The sequence below is a fragment of the Engystomops pustulosus genome, chromosome 6, assembly GCF_040894005.1.
Source record: "Engystomops pustulosus chromosome 6, aEngPut4.maternal, whole genome shotgun sequence".
Classification (NCBI taxonomy): Eukaryota; Metazoa; Chordata; class Amphibia; order Anura; family Leptodactylidae; genus Engystomops; species Engystomops pustulosus.
The window spans coordinates 130,886,336-130,903,588 of record NC_092416.1 but is presented as its reverse complement, the minus strand read 5'-3'; the positions used below and the strand labels follow the sequence as shown (position 1 = coordinate 130,903,588).

Here is a 17,253-nt window from a genome sequence, read left to right as displayed (position 1 = left end):
CTATTTTAGCTTAGCTTTTTTTTTGCATTTTTCAAGCCTACTATAGATGCAGAATGTCAAGGAAACACTAGCGCTGAATGGGTTAAAGTGCATGCAATTCATCAATCATGGCCATGGCTAGTAGCACGGGACGTCAATTTTCCGCATTGGCTGTTTGCCCGCCAATCCGGCAATACGTCTGAGTTGCGTGATCGCACTGAAACTACTGGTAGCAAAGGCCTAGGAATTGGTTACTAAAATGAAATTATTAGAAGTAATTGTCAGATGGCCTTACAGATGTCCTACTGCACCTGTCCCCTGCTTATCAGGTTGCCATAGGTCTTGGCTCCTTTGTATGGACAGAAATAACAGAGTGCGATAATGGTGCAAAGAAAAGATGAATGTCATTCCTTTTACACTTATTTATATTCCTATCTGATCCTTCTACCATTTTTTTCATGTGAGATGATATAGGGGTCATTTTGTTATCCATACTTTTTTCTGCTTTCTTATGCAAATTTGATCTGCACCCCTGTGTTTTTCACATAATATCCATAAGCAGGTTCATTTACTTCTCCCTAAGGTGACAGTAGTGACCTGGAAGACGAACCCCACTGATAGAATCTAAGTAGGTATTAGTACAAGTCATGTGTATATTACACTGATTACACCTTTAGTATTCTCTGTGGGGTATTTTCTCTGCCACTTCAGTCTGTCGCCTAGGAAAGTCTCTTTGAGGGTTCCCTATTCGCCCCGGTTTCCGTCCACTGGGAGCCCATTAATGTAATCCATTATGCGGCCTACAATACAAATCCCATAGATGATGTGTGTGTGATGATAATGAAATCCTTCTCTACCGTTAGTGTAAGGGAGTCTCTTGGCTGCAAGTGGCTGTATCCTATGGGATATAAGGAATACACCTAGGGGTTACATCATTTCACTTAGGTCTGTAATAATTCATCTGCCAGAGTCTCCCTAGGGGTCTCATTTATTTGCTGGCTGAATCACTTCTGTAAATGAGCCTGCATTTAGTTCTTGTAGCCCTATAAGAAGTTGTGATGGATACCAGTTTTGGTTGTAAAATGATGGGAAAGAACCTGGCTGGGCTTAGTGTGTGGATGTAGTATCTATGTGTCCTATGGTGGTGCCATACAGCACAGAGTGCAAAATGTGTTTTATGGGCCACAATATTGGGTCTACACACAGCTTTGTACGTGGTCATACATGCAGGGCAAGGGCTCACATGCCCTTCATCAAGATGTCCATTTCACCTTAAAGGGACCTTCTGGGATGCAGACATATCCGTCTTGGATGGAGCGTGCCCTTCTTTCTCTTCTGGCTTTAGTCTCTGCTGGTGTCTGCAGTAGTGACATTACATGATCATTGTAGAGTAGTGGCCACTCCAGCCTCTGTATGCAATAGAGACCAGGAGCCGCAGTGGCGGAATTGAGGGGAGAGTTTTCCAGGACTTTGAAAAACCCCTATGGGGCCAGGTCGATAAAAAAGAGCACATACTTACCTTCTCCATTACTTCTGTTTTATGGCCAGCATCCAGTTGGAAGTTCTAGGGGTCACATGACCTGCTTCATCCAATGACCAGGGAACAACACAGGACGTGATGCGCATGGAAATTGGGAATGACATTTGCGTCTGAAGAGGCCATTCATTGGCGGAAATGAGCCCCTTGGACCTTCCAGACGGATGGAGGCCTGAAAACCAGTATTATGCAGGATCCAGGAGCTGGAATGGAGAAAGTGTGTGTGGTTTTTCTTTTCCACACATGCCCCTTTGGAGTTTTCCACGTTTTTATAATTATAGCTGCCCCTGCAGGTAGGAAGACAGTGTCTGCATCCTGGACAAGCCCTTTAAGACTGGTTACTGTAGAGATGCCTGATGTTAGGGGCAAGGGGCACCTGCCATTCTCACACATGTATATGAATAACCCTAGAGCCTGTGAGTCTATAACACACTGAGCAGGTAGGTGGCCCGGCAGGCAGCACAGCAGTCCGGGGTTTGAAGAGGGCGCCTGCTGGAGCTCCAGGCCTGACGTCTCCTCGTCATGTGAATCGCAGCGGTTTCCCAGAGTGCAGTGTGAGCTTTGCCCCACCCCGTGTCTCAGCCCTCATTTCCAAGCCGTGAGAAATAGGAGCAAAATACTGCAAGGAGCAGCAGCAGTAGCCGCGGCGGTGGTACCCCTCCTTCCTGCCTTCAGCACCCAGGGACCGGGGCACCCCAACACCCCCCCCGCCCCCAGGGACACCAGCCGGGGGGGAGGAGAGCCTCAACAAGACGGGGGTCCTGCACCACAGCGGAGACACCCCAATAATCAGGATTATACCATCAATCAGTGGATTATTCTAAAGGACGTGCTTTTAGAGGGGTGCTGGCGTGCACCCTGTGACCCCGCTGCGATCTCATGATTAGCGGGCCCGGCGGCTCACTACCGGGGCTCCTCGGTTTGGGGATCCCTGTTCAGGAGGACTGATTAACTCATTCAGTGCCAGGCCAACCCCCCACGTCCTGCTATTTACCTGGCCGCGCCCCCTACCGGTGACATTGCGGGCTACCCCCTCCCCTCTTTTCCTGATCCGCCGATCAATATCGGGGTGCTCCCCCCAGTGTCCCCCACCCCCCCACCGTGTGCTCAGACACCGAGAGGAGGAGATACCGGGCCACCATTTTAAGACAGGAAGAAGCTAGGGAGAGGGGGAGGCACCCTGACATCCCCCCCTTCTCCTCGCCACTATTAGGGGGCCCGCCGCCGCTGCAAATGGTTAATTTGGGGGCGTGTGACCCCCGCACCGCTGTCATTCATGATTGACAATCCCGCGGCTGACTAGCGGCCTCAGTACTCGGCCCGGGGCGGGGGGACGGAGAGGCCGCTCCGTCGCTTTTCGGTTTTGTCGCGTTGTTTTATCGGGGAGGGGGAGATTTTTATCGTGTGTAGTCAGTGAGAGGGGTGGTCAGGGAGGGCCGCGGCCTACTTGTTTGTTTAGCCTCCTCCGGCCACAGCGCGGTTTCCTGAGCGCGCAGGCCGGCCCGCGGTTGGCAGTGAGCGGTCAGTGACGGGCGGAGTGCTCGGTGTGAAGCGGGGCCCTGACGAGAGGAGGAGGCGGAGGAGGATGGGCTGTCTGGGGAACAGTAAGACGGAGGACCAGCGCAATGAGGAGAAGGCGCAGCGGGAGGCCAACAAGAAGATCGACAAGCAGCTGCAGAAGGACAAGCAGGTGTACCGGGCCACGCACAGGCTGCTGCTGCTGGGTGAGGAGGCAGGGTGGGGCACACACTACAGTGCCCAGCATGCCAGGGCACCCACACACGCACTGACCCTGCCACCCTCCAGTGTATGTGTGTATCACACCTCTGCTGGACCAAGGTGCTGGGAATAACCCCCACAAGGCTCTCTGCGTCTGTGGCTGGCAGTGCCCATTTATCCATAAATTATTGGCGGGGCAGATGCCTGTACACCTCAGGAGTCCAAAAAGAGACCCCCAATTCTAGGGGTGGGAAAGCTCATCCCCAACTTCTCCACATGTTGTATGTGTGTTCAGTAGAAGATGGGAGGGGATGATCGGGCATGTTTAGATACAGTATGACCCATCCTGTCACCCTGATACACATGGTTAGTCTTATCTGCTGGGCTCCTGAAGTCTACAGTAACTGATCTAGTGACATTCTAGGGAATTATTTCCCATTGGGAACTTGTGTGATTGCTTCCTATGCTGTGTTGTTTGGCAGGTTTACGGATCTGTTCCACGCTGGGGGCATGTTCACCTGATGCATTGTAAATGCCCAATCTGGGGTCTGGCATCCCTATTGCAAATGCTGGATCGCTGGCACTTGGTAGACTGGCCATGACTATGGGAAGTGCAGGGAGCCTCTGGCACCGGTTCTGTATATCCCATAGCTGGACAGATCCAAGTGCGTTTTCCTTGTTATCTCCTATACTTTTCTAATGGTGGTTAGAGACGTATTCAATATTTGTCTTTTTCAATAATGTCATCTCTTCGCATATTCTATACATTGTCACCTGTAATGGCCGTCACTTCCCAGAATGCAGCTAGACGAGTCTTTTTGCTTCTTCTGATCTTTATTGTCACTCTCTCTTCTTCACTTTGAGCAGGCTGAACAAGGACCAGGTAGACGATGTGCTTAGAAATTTGCTGCTGGCACTTTTTGGATTATTATTTTTGTAGGTTTTTAGTTGTGGCTGAAATCTAGAGTAGCCTAACTCTATCTATATAGATTCTACATCCTGCTCACTGCACAAGTGCTGAGGGAGCAGGGGGGAGGGTGAGACAGTGTAACAGTCTGTAAAGACAGATCACAGAGGTGCTGGGGAAGCCCCTCAGGCTCATTAGCATAATCATACAAATTAGGAGGTCTGGATAACAAATCTAAGAAGATTACCACATTCAGGGTGCCTGGACCTATAAGTAAGTGTCTCTGGTTCATCATGTTTGATTGTGATGGTAGATTTTTTAAGTCTGGGTCCTGAAATATTTTGGTGGTACCAGATTCTTTTGCGGAGAAGGAAAGTAGGCAAATGTCCTGTAATGCTGTATTTTTTGTGTTAGTTGTTATTCCTTCACCCATATGAAGTGCTGTTATGACTTTGGAGTTGGCTTTATGATAGACATATACAATGGGCAGGCTTTGGTATCAGGTGAGCATTGTGTCAAGTCAAAGATTGCAAATCACAAAAAGAGTGGTGCAGAACCATTCCCAGGGCCTCATGCGTTACACTTCCTGGTGTCTTCTAACACATGGGGAATGCTGGGAGATGCCAGATCAGCCAATCATTGGTGCACCATTCTGCCAGTTATTGGCAATATAAATATTTCCTGTAAGCCAGGAAGCTTTAGAGAGTGGTCAATGGAAAACCGACCACCGGCTGGCTAGATTTCATAGTCCGCCAGCAGTGCAGATGTCAGGACTCTGGGTCATAGTGATAGATGATGCAAGGAGTCCCTTCTTCCCCATAGGATCATGATTACAGTTTGGTGTTGCTGTTTTGTGTAGAATGGACTCAGTTTATCATAAATCTTTGTAATGCTCAGAGTCCCATTCTCTGCACTTGGGTCAGTCTGGAAATCTGCCCAGTGTGCACTGTGTCCGTTTTTTCCAGACATGGTAATGTACGCCGGCAAAAAAAAAAAAGACCCTTTAAGACATGGAATAGAGGATTGGGTCAGCTGCAGAAAAATGCTGTATTGCTTTGTATTAATTCCATCCTGGTGCTGTCATAACTGTCATAATAACCAGCAGCAGCAATGGCGCTCCTCTGCAGGTATTTGCTACAGCTTCACAGTGCAGGCACCTTCAAACATGTTGCAGAGATACCCCTGTGGTCCTGTCCCATCTGTAGTACCACATAAAAGTTTAGCCTGATCATATGCTGTGCAACTGAATTTGAACTGACAGATCTCTAGAGCTAGGTAGTCTGTGCACCTAGCAATTTAATAGGGTTTTAGAGGACAGGAGATTTCCTTTTCTTATTTGCTAGTGGGTAACTTTTTTGTCTTCTTGTGGTAGGTAGATTTAATGAAATCACATCTAAAAGTATTTCTTTAAAAAAAATTCACAATTAAAATCCATGATCTTAAACCAGGGACACTCACTAATAGATTCGGGCACAGTGACTGTGGTAATCTTCTTATATTTGTTATCCATGGTCTTCTTCCTTCTAAAATCAACTTTTAAAAAGATGCTAAGGAGCCAGAAGAGTTACCCTTCTGTAGTTACCGCCTCTGTTATCCGGCTGTTACATAGTTTCACCCCCTCTCCTTTTGGTGTAATGTCACATCAGTAGAGGAAGTTTTGGCACACAGTGGGAAGGGGAAAGTGCTCCTCACAGTGTAACAGTATGTGAAGCCAGGGCATGGAGGCTCTTTGGTCTAACCCTTCAGAGCATGTCTGGCTCATTGGCATAATATAAGAAGATCACTACAGTCTTTGTGTCTGGATTTGGATCTATGAGTAACTGCCCCTGGTTTATCATGTTTGATTTTACTTGTAGAATTCCTTAACTCCCTTAACACGTTTTGGTGAGGGGAATGATTTTTTCATTGAGTGATTATAAATAAAGTATTGGTATGTTCCGAGAATGGTAAGGACCCCTTAGTGGTTGTTCATGAATATAAAATTGAGAGCCAATGCTCTAACTATTGGGCTATAAATATTGGGTTGTTAGCAGTGTGACTTGTGTCAACCCTGCTGACTAGTCTTTTAGTGGTGACTTAGCATAATGTCCCATACAAATTAAAAGGACTGGACTGTAATATCACACAGCTGCCACTATTCCGGTGAACAATGCAAGAGTCACTTGCTTGGAGAAGTGAGAATTAGATTTTTGTGGCCTAGCTATTAAGTCTGTGGTGTCAACTTCTTGTTAAAAGACATCTACCACCTGGATGGATTGTACACCAAGCACAATGACATGCTTGTGTGTGCCCCCTCTGGTAGGATTCAATGTTCTTTTAGCTTCTTATACCCTGTTTTTTTATGCTTCTAAAATTATGCAAATGAGTCTGAGGGGCTCTGGGCTCCATAAGTGTTAACGGAGCCTGGAGCCCCTTAGGCTCCTCTGCATATTTTTAAAGTCCTTGGTGTCAACTTCATGTTAAAGGACATCTACCACCTGGATGGATTGTACACCAAGCACAATGACATGCTGGTGTGTGCCCCCTTTAGCAGAATCTACTCTTCTTCAAGCTTTCTATTCAGTTATTTTTAAGAAAAAAGGCTTTAAAAATATGCAGATGAGCCTGAGTGGCTCCAGGCTCCGTTAACACCTATGGAGCCCAGCGTCCCTCAGGCTAATTTGCATAATTTTAGAAGCATTTAAGAAAACAAACGGGGCATAAGAAGCTAAAAGAAGAGCGGACCCTGTCAGGGGGCACACACCAGTATCTCGGTGTGCTTGGTTTACAGTCCTTCACCCTGGTGGTAGATGTCATTTAAGCCAAGTGGTTGATTTCAAAGGGCCAATGGTACTTGTAAGACTGTATAACGTGTACAGGACTTGGCTCACCGTGAAAGCACTGCCTCTCCTGTCAGTATCATTCTCAGTATATATGGCTGTATTCTCCTCTCAACCTATTATCTATTTCCCTATTCCCCAACATCTTGCACCCTTTTCACTGTTATTGGTAGGAGCATTCGGAGAGAGAAAGTTGCGGGGAAGGGTCAGCTCTTTCTTCTAGGACCACTGTAGCAGCTCCAATGAAAATTGTTGAACTTTGTAGGCCACGTAAAATGGGCCACGTTTGACGTGTGTGGCAGAGGCCATCGGTTTGACAGTCTCGGATAATGGCTATAAAGTTTCTATGCTGTGGAAGGATGCAGACACTGCAGGAGCCACATTTATTTTGTCCCAGGAAGAGAGCCCAAGTAGTATATAGCCCTTCCTATGTCTGTTTCCCCCTATGGCACCGCTGACAACCAGTGAATGTTTTTTACTGCATTGGAGCCTTTACTTTATTTATTTTTTTTTTTTTGCTTCACTTCCACATTCTACTGGGATCAGAAGACAAATTAAGGTGTAGAGATTTTTCCATAGGCTATGACCGGTGGCGCTTTATCTGGGGCAACCCAGGCATTTGTGTTTTGGTTTCTGCGGTCCCTGCAGAAAGATAGATGCCTTGCTGTAAGATGATACTAGGGCTGCACTACCTGCTTGTCTGGTTCCTGCACCTGCACCTAGGACAGAATCCAATGAAAGTGACCTGCTTGCTACAAGCTATGGGAGTTGGGCCTCTGGAGATGATGGGTTGATCCAGGTTTTTTTTTCTGATTGCCACATTTGTGGTTGCAAAAGAATTGTCCCCTAATATAAGATATATATGGGGGTTTTTGCCTTCCTGTAGATCAAAACTAAAGAAATCTAAAACCAAATTCATCATGATAAATCATGGACTCTTACTCATAGATCCAGGCACTGACTGGTAATCTTCTTCTATTTGTTAGCCATTGCCTCCTTCCTTCAAATCGCAACCATTAAAATTATTCTAATGCACCTGAAGGGTTCTTTGGGGCCCTACATGCTCTGGCTTCGCAGGCTGTTACTCTGTTTCACACCCTGCTCCCTCTGCACTCCCCCTCCCTTTGCCTGATGTAATATCACTGCAGCAGAGAAAGTTTCAGCACACAATGGGATGGGATGGCCTCACTGCACAGTGTAACAGTGGATGGAGACATATAGTAGGAGGAATACTCCGTTTGTGGTATATGCAATCTTTTGTTCTTGCAGATTTTTCTATAAAAGTAATTTGATTGGATGCCTATGTGTAAGGTTTAGGGAGGGGGGACCCCAAGGTTAATAGGACATGTCATGTCCAACACGACCAACACAATGGACCCTGTTAAACTTAATGAAAAAAATGACATGAGTGTGTTCCTTTAGATTGTGAAGGTCCTAAATTGACTATATGTGAGCAAAATGTACTGTTTAGTTGATGAAGGTTGCCTCCGTTTTTAACTACAGAGTTAAATTATGAATGAAATAAGGTTCAACATTTTTGACCAATATTCATCCTTGCCCACGACCTGATGGTTTTTGATTTATATGGTTTTGTATTTGGATCACAAAGGTGAATGATTATTATGGTACACATTTCCTGATGGACATGGCTCACTAATCCCCATTATGGGGTGCATGCGCAAGATATACTGTAGTGGTTGGCCATAGAGAGCTCTATAAGGAGCGTCAGTCAGAATCTTTGCCCCTTGCCCTCCAATGTCATACTATGAGAGGCGTGAAACGGCTGCTCCCAATCTGCCTGCTCCAATCCCCCATGGCTTCTTCTTTTTACTAGTACTGGACTAATACACTGAGGTGCTCTCTATTTGGGCCGGTAAATCCCACAGATACACTGTGTATTTGCATAATTTTTGGTGCACACTACCCTTTACCACAGACTCCTTACTTTTGCCATAATGTGTTTATGACTGAGGCAAATATATTGAGTTTCCAACAGAAACCTTTTGTCTTAATTCACTCTAAAAACTGTGGATTTAGAACTGTAGACAATCACATTTGGATGACACAGTTGGATGAAAATAGTCATGGGAGTTTGACCAAATTTTTGGGCTGTTTGCTACCATAAAGAAAGCCAACTGATAGGAGGTGCAAAGTACTAGACATAAATCTGGCGCAGTGTAGGGCCCTCTGCACACAGATTTGTAAAGGGTTTTTGTGCCTTTTTTTTTTTTTACAGTGGCTAGCACGCGTTTTTCCTTTGTGTCCAGGACACAGGGCATTGTTTTTCTATTGTCACCAGCGCAATCCGTATTCGGCCGTGGTTGACAATCGGGCTTCTAAAAATGGGCTAATTTCCCCTTGCTTATGGCCCACGTTTGTATACATGTGGCTGCGTTCACCAGCGGAAAGCTTGCCTTGGTATCAATCTATATACATGAACATCAGAGGTGTCAAACTTTAAAAACAATAATAAAGATTTATTCATATAGCGCCTTCCTATTCCGCTGAATCACTTGTACAGTTGCCTTAAAGGGGTATTCGCACGAAGATAAGATTCTTAAATATACTCATAATAACACAAATATATAACATAATAACACATTCTCTAATTCACGGTTATCAACAAAAATACAGCTTTTCACAGATATCATTCCAATCAGCTCTGGTGTATACAATTACGTCTGCATCCATGATCCTAACGTAAATCAGAAGTCTAGGGCCGGGCAGGACAGATTGTTCTTCTGTGATGCTGCACTGACCTCCTCTCTGCATCGCATCTCCCCTTGCATTCAAAGACACACACACACTTCCTGCTGGCAAGTGGCCGCATGCAGAGACTTTCTTTATAAGCTACAGATAAGATAAGGTCTTTATCCAGAGGAAGGGAGGCAGGCACAGCAGGGCTGACAGTGTATGGTATGGCAGATAGCAGAGCTGAGAATATCATTGTGTGATATAGGCATCTCATCTTATCTCATCTTTGATCTGTCTCCTCTCTTTTTCTATGTGTCTGATACTAGTAGATTGTTCAGAAGCTAAATAAAAGTGTAAATAAACCTTGCACCCTTATAATCTAAGCACATTGTCAGCACACTGTATCTTGTAGCACTACAGGGATCATAATGTGTCTGCTTAGAGAGTCCCTGTAGAATGTTTACACTGACCATCACTGAGTGATAGTAGCTAAAACCGCAATAAAACTGATTGAAATTGAAAAGTAAAGGGTAAAAATAATCTTTATTGTATAAGCATCACTAGGTGATGTTTGAAATATGAGAATTTTCTTTCATGGGCAAACCCCTTTAAAAGGATTAATGTTTCAGAAACCCTTTGCAGGGAATTTCTCCTCATTGCACATTGGCTCAACCCTCCTTAGCTTGGACGCTCGTCTTGCTGCACCACTACCCGTGTTTGCTCAGGATTATTTGACTTGTGTGACACATCACTTCTTGACTGTTGTTTGTGCCATTTAGCAGAGTGCCACTGTGGTCATACCCGGCTCTTGGGCCACATAAACTTGAGACGGCAAACCAAAAAATGTCTAAAAATTCAAATGCAATCAACCTGCAACCTTCTTTTATTACAGAAAGAACATCTCAGATTTGTAGGATGTTAACTTATTCTATGGAATTTTATTGGAAATTTTAACCATTTGTGATTCATAGGGTGAATTCCAACACTAATCCTTGACCATTCTGCATGCGTTTTTCTTTCCCCCCTGTGAAAAATTGGTACTTGTGGCCGTTCCCTTAGGATACAAGCATGTGATCTAGATATGAGGCGTAGTATTGTACCAAAACTCATATTCATCCAGTTTTCTCTGTTTATTATTCATGTTTTAAAATTTGCATAACAAAAATATGCACAAATACATAACAATGTGGATTTCATGGATGTCACTGAAAACCTTAAAAAATAGCCTTAAAATCTGATGGATTGGTGCAGATTTTATAGGAGAAAATGGAGACAATGGTTTTTCTATCCATTTATTTAGACAGCCCGATGCAAATCTGCATGCAGCATATAATGCTACAAGCGGCAGAAAACATATGAAGGAATGTGAATGAGATTTAAAGGGAAGCTGTCAGCATATTTTACCCAATTAAACTACTAGCCCAGATGAGATCTCACATACAAGGGGGGATATCATACCCTGACTGAAGAATTGGCTTCAGGAAAGTGGTCATCATATGGCTGATGCATTCAGCAAGACACCATTTTTTATTGTGTCACCCGTTTCTGATGTACAAGATAGCTTAGGGTTCTATGAACCTTTGTGAGAATCCTGGGCCATGTGTTAGCTGGATTTAATGCTGTGTATAGTACTGTGAGCATCATATTGATATATTACGATGGGACTTCTTGTATGATATATCGCTATGATACACTGAATATCGCTCCCTTAAATCTGGCCAATGCACAGTCCATGATTCACAGACTGACCATGACCTTGTATCTCCCCTTAATCCAGCTTTCTCTGTACATTGAGCTGCTCTCAGGCATTGCCTTTACTTAAACGGAACCTGTCACCAGGAGACCCATTTTTAGCACTCCCCCAGTCCCCACAGAGCATAGTACATACACTGCCAAAGTGTTTTTGTATTAATATATGAAAACACCCATTACTTGGCTTATCAACACCCCCTGCTCCTCTACAGCCAATCCCGAGTAAGGGGAGTTATTCATATATTTGAAAAGGTCACTTGTTTCCCAAGGGTGGGGGGGGCACTGCTCCTTTCCAGACCCTCCCATTAGGAAACTGCCTAGTCACACAGCAGATGCTAATGAAAGGTACAATATAACATATCATGGGTATCCTGGTGACAGGTTCCCTTTAAACAATGCAAAACGGCGGGTGCTGGTTACAGAACACGCACAAAGTGTATCTGCAATCGGGCCAAGCCCCATCCCCAGACATTTGCATTGCGTATGTGAAAGTGTAAGCTGTTGCAGGCTTCTGATTGGATAATACAATAGTCACTTGCCGTGGAGGGAGGAGTGTAGCAGCTTATAGAAGCCACAACCCTTTTAAGGAATAGTCACATAAAGGCAAGTTTCTCAAATATACTCAGGATAACAAAATAACACATTCTCTATTTCATTGTTTTTAACAAAAATACAGCATTTCACAGATATAATTCCATCCTGTCTCTATTAGTCCTGGTGTATACAATTTCGGTTGCCCCGGGATCAGACCATAAATCTTGAGATTTTTATGGCCGGGCATGAAAGATTCTTCTCCTGAATAGCTTCTGCTCTCCACCCCTCCCCCTTCCATTACAAGACAAGCTCACACACAGACACTTCCTGTGAGCAAGCGTGCACAGACTTGCTCTGAGCTGACGGTGTGTTATAGCTGAGATATAGTATAGTTGACAGTATCTGTTATAGCTCAGTTGGCAGTGTCATTGTGTGTTATATCCATCTCATGCATTTCATCATCTCTCATGTCTGCTCTGCCTCATCTCTCTTTTTCTATGTGTCAGATACTAGTACAATGTTTACAAGGTAAATGAAAGTGTTTATAAACCTGCACCCTGATCTAAGCACATTGTCAGCAAACAGCATCTTGTAGCACAGAGGAATCATGAAGTGTCTGCTTAGAGTCCCCGCCCACACTGACCATCCCTGAGTGATAGGAGCTAAAATGGCAATAAAACTGAGTAAAATTGTAAAGTAAGGGGGTTAAAAGGGATCTTTATTGTGTAATCTTCACTAGGGGGTTTTACCCCACTAAACTACAAGCTCCCTCAGGGTATGAAATGTATTTTCTAGATTTCCCAATTTTATCCGAAATGCCATAAGTTGCCTATTAAAAAAAAAAAGCCAGGCAAATATGACTCATGAGACAAGTCCAGTTTAGTGGTTGTAGTGGAAATGTCACTTCAGAAGTTCTGTTCTATAAGGCCTAGAAAAATGTGTTTTGTGTACTATTACAGATAAGAATCTCATCTTTCAGATCACCTCAGGCTTCTAGTTCTGTGATCTACAGAAACTGAGATGAAGGCAGTTATCCATAACTGGAGCAAGTGAGGTGTAGATAACGATACAGTTCCCACCTGTATGTCCAGTTCTGTAGCTATAGGAACCATGAGCCTTGATATAATCTGAAATAGGAGATTCTAATCTTTAATATGACACCAGCATCATGTTTCAACGCAGTACAGAACACAAGATAGGGACATATGAAGTGACTCTGGCTGCAGACACTTGACTAATCTCCTATACATCTCTACAAAATCTGGCAGATATGACTCTTCTCACCTTATTTTCACATAAGCAATTGGGGGAGACTTCACATAAATGAAGGGATTCTAAATGTTACACCCTACCTGAGAGGGCTAGTAGTTTAGTGGGGTAAAACCTGGTGTCAGGTTCCCTTTAAAGCAGGGGTCAGGAACCTTTTTGGCTGAGAGAGCCATTAACGCCACATATTTTGAAATGTTATTCCGTAAGAGCCGTACAATATGCACATGCAGTAGATTGGTAGTCTCAGTGTCACGGGTACCCATGCGATGTACTTCTCGGATCGAAGGGACACCCGCGGCCCTCTCCATGGCGGCGCCCCTTTCCGAGCACACTCACCTCTCTGGTACCCGCAGATTTAAAGGGCCAGCGCGCCACTGATTGGCGCTTCCCACTTTCCGGGTTCCTATAAAGACCGGCTCCCAGCATTCACTGCTAGATCTTAGTGCTTCATGCCTATGTGGAAGCTTTCCACAGTGTTTCCTTCCCAATTATTGACCTCCCGTTGTGACTTCGGACCTGTTCCTGATTCTGCTCTTTCCCTGCCAGCCCTGACCTCTTGACCGTCCCCGACCCTGCATCATTGCCACCTGTCTTGACCGTCTGCATGTTTGTGACCACAAGGCTGCCCAGAGATCCTGTACCACGAACTGATTGTACCATGCTGTAGCAAGACCATCGTGCTTTGCAGCGGTGGTCCAGGAGCTTACTACTCCAAATCCTGACACCCACCACATGCCTCCCAGAGATAGGTAGTTCCAGCACATGCATCCCAGTAGATAGGTAGCCATAGCAAAAAAAAAACGAATTTCACTTCCCAGCGCTCCCTGCAGCCAGCTCCCCATTATGGCAGCGATGGCACCTGGGTTGCGCAAAGGACATAGGCTGCGGTAACATCGCTGCCTGTGTCCAGTGATCAGCCTAAGAGACACACAGCAGCCATCATTATTTATTAAAGATCTGCCTGAGAGCCAGATGCAGCCAACAAGAGAGCCATATCTGGCTCCCGAGCCATAGGTTCCCTACCTCTGCTTTAAAGGAACACAAATGTAATTAATGACATAATGCATGGGCCAGGGCCTGGAGGGAGGAGCATGACTCCTTCACATTGTAATGCTAGAACCAAGAGTCGTGCTCCTCCCTGCAGGCCCTGCATGAGGTATATATAATTCAATGAATTGGCTGTGACTGGAGTGTTCCTTTAAATTCTAAGTTGTACTTAAAAGGGACAGGCAACGGCTATATCATGAATTCCAGGGTTACATAGGGTAAGACTTTTTTAATTTGTGGATTAACCATGAAGCTCATAACAGCGGTGCCCCTTGTGTGGAAATTGGTGCTCAGCCTTCAGGATAATAGAGTCTTTGTTATTATTTTAGTCCTTTAAAAATAGTTTCCGTTGTGGAAATACTGAGCTAAAGATTCAGGAGATGAGAGCAGTATTAATACATCTATGTATCATATAGTCTTCTTGCAGGCTTTTCTGTTTGCTTATTGGAGCAAAATTTGAAATTGATGTAGTTCTAAGCTTTCCCCTGATGGACCCTGTGGACCTTCTTCTGTTTTGATGAGGATGACCAAGACTTCTAATGGCCAATATTATGGCTGCTTTCTGCATAGTATATTTAAGGTGTTCTCTAGTGACATACAAGGAGCTAACTTCCTGATCGATGGGGGTATTCGTGATAATACCAACATGGATCGCGGGAACGAGGGTCCGTTGTACTTTGTTGTACTTGATTGCCAGCGCGATGTCTGTCAGCGCCATAGAGATGAATACAGCAGCTGGCGCATGCTCAACCCGCTGGTCTCTTCATGTCTGGGTACAACGCTCCCGTTCTCATTATCTGTGTTGATTACCCTGTTGATAGGGGCTAACTTGTATGTCACTGGAGAAGCCCTTTAGGAGTGGGTCTCCAGGGTGGCCATATTTTTTTTCGGGGGGGAGGGGGGGTCTTGATTATGGAACTTTTTCAACAAGATTTGATTTCGTTTAATTGGTTGGAGCTGAGCAAAAAATATTTGTGCAGCCCAGCAAATTACTGTAGAAAGTGGGACATTTATCAAAAGTGTCTGAAAGTTAGAGGTTTGGGTGACTGGAGGGGTGCCAAGGTTTGGCTGGGAATGTTAGAGGGGTCCACACAATAGTCATTTTTAGGTAATGTTAGTTTATTTTAAGATAATCCGTTTCAGAGGTGGTCCATCAGATCCTCAGATCCTTATGGGGGCTTTTAAGGTAAAGCTCCTGTCAGGGTGTGTCAGGATGGTATATCCTAAATATATAGGTTCCTCTACCTTAGAGGGAGCCGTCTCACTTATCTTTTCCTACTAGTCTTAAAGGGCATCTCCCACCAGGACGAAGGGAATATATGCAAATTAGCCTGGGGGACCCCATGCTCCATATGAATTTATTGACCCTGGAGCCCCTCAGGCTCATTTGCAATACAGTTTTTCATCCTGGTGGGAGATGCCCTTTAACCATTGAGCAGATGTGTCTGGTGTTCAGTGATTTAAAATCCCTGCCGAATGTTGTGAGTGAATGGTGTGAGATGTTTTAGAGAGTTTTGTAAATTACAAGCAATTTCTAGCCCTAAACAGATTGATAAATATCTGCAGTCGGTGTAACTAGTCCTCCTGCAGGGCTAGGTTTACAGAAGTTATCTGGGGCTCACCCATATGAGCAGGGCGTGTACATTTTTGTGCCAGATACATAAGGTATTTTGGGGACACTTTCTGCATTTTTGCTCAGCTCGTGAGCACTCTTCATATAACCGCTACCACACCGTGATGACCAAGCGAGCATTTGTATTGCTAGATCATAGGGCACCCAGGCAGGTGCAGCTTAAAATAAAGAGCATGTTGGTCAAAACCCATGTCACAATTTTGTAGTGGATTAAGCCCTTTGGCACCCGTGCCATAGGTCTGCCACCACTTACCTGAGGTGGCACTTAGATCCCTCTGTGTGTACCCAGGCCATCACCAAAAGGGTGCAAGGTATCTTCATGGATTCCCGGTCAGTCCAGGACTTCCCTCAGTTCTATCTGAAAGCGACACTGCTCCCTGAGACTACAAGAAGAATGGGAAGGTGTGGAAACATCTGGATTATTATGATAGCTCCGGCTCCAGCCCCGACAATTCTTCCTATTCAGGGGAACCTGAATTTGTCCTCTATCTTTCTAGTGTATTGGTGTACTTGGGATACTGATCCGATTGAAAGCTATGACGGAGAAGGGAGCAAGAAGTTACTGCTTAAATTGCCCTGTTAGCGCTTTGCAATAAATAAGTTTTGGTTGTAGTTTAGGCACTCATTTTCTAAAAGTTTGGCCATCACTACCTAAGGGTGCATTCAGACGAACGTGTGCCCGCTGTACCATAGCACGCGCAGCTCACCCCCGCCCCTCTACATAGAGAAACATGGCGCTGTATTAAGGGGAAAGATAGGACATGTCCTATCTTTTCCCCGGGTGCTGTGCCGCAGGGAGCCGTGCACCTATTACTGGCCTATGGGGGACGTATATATGTCCCCCAATGGCTATTTGAGTGGAGCCTTATGGTGTTTTCTCATGGTCGTGGTAGTTTCTCTACTGTATTTTGAATGGCTTGTTTGCTTCCCATGTTTTGTTTCTCACTATGAAAGTGTAGAGAATTTCTTTTGATTTCAGACTGCCCATGGCCAAGAAACATTATACAAGACATTTTTCATTGACGAGCATTAAAAGTCAATTGCAAATTGAGTCTTTTGCTCTCCCCCACTTTAGTTTATTTTTTTTTCTATCAAAGGGGGTGGGCACAGTTGATGTATTTTTTTTTGTACTGTGTGAGGGAACACTTCCGCACATCTGTCTTGAAATGTAAAGTAGAGCCCCTGCACATAAAATGGTGGGAAATCCTTTCAGGACTTTTTTTTTTTTTTACACATAAGTTTGACTTTACTGCCGTATGGTTAATCCCCGAATGCTCATCAAGTGATTTGTCCTTCTTGTTACTTGTGCTGTGTGCAGACTCTCCATGAATCTTTATTTACATGTTTGAGCAAGCGGGTGATT

At 44.7% G+C, this 17,253-nt stretch overlaps 1 protein-coding gene across 2 annotated transcripts in view; it reads left to right on the top strand.

Moving 5' to 3' along the window:
* The window catches only part of GNAS (GNAS complex locus), a 123,227-nt gene that overhangs the window by 69,308 nt on the left and 36,666 nt on the right, over nt 1-17,253 (top strand). The window contains exon 1 of one of the 2 annotated variants that reach the window (XM_072111025.1): nt 2,090-3,240. The exons of the other annotated variant lie outside the window; for it this stretch is intronic. Within the exon in view, the coding sequence (XP_071967126.1) occupies nt 3,102-3,240 (139 nt within the window). The 5' untranslated portion in view covers nt 2,090-3,101. Of the gene's footprint in view, nt 1-2,089; nt 3,241-17,253 lie in introns of those variants that run through there. 2 annotated transcript variants of the gene reach the window in all.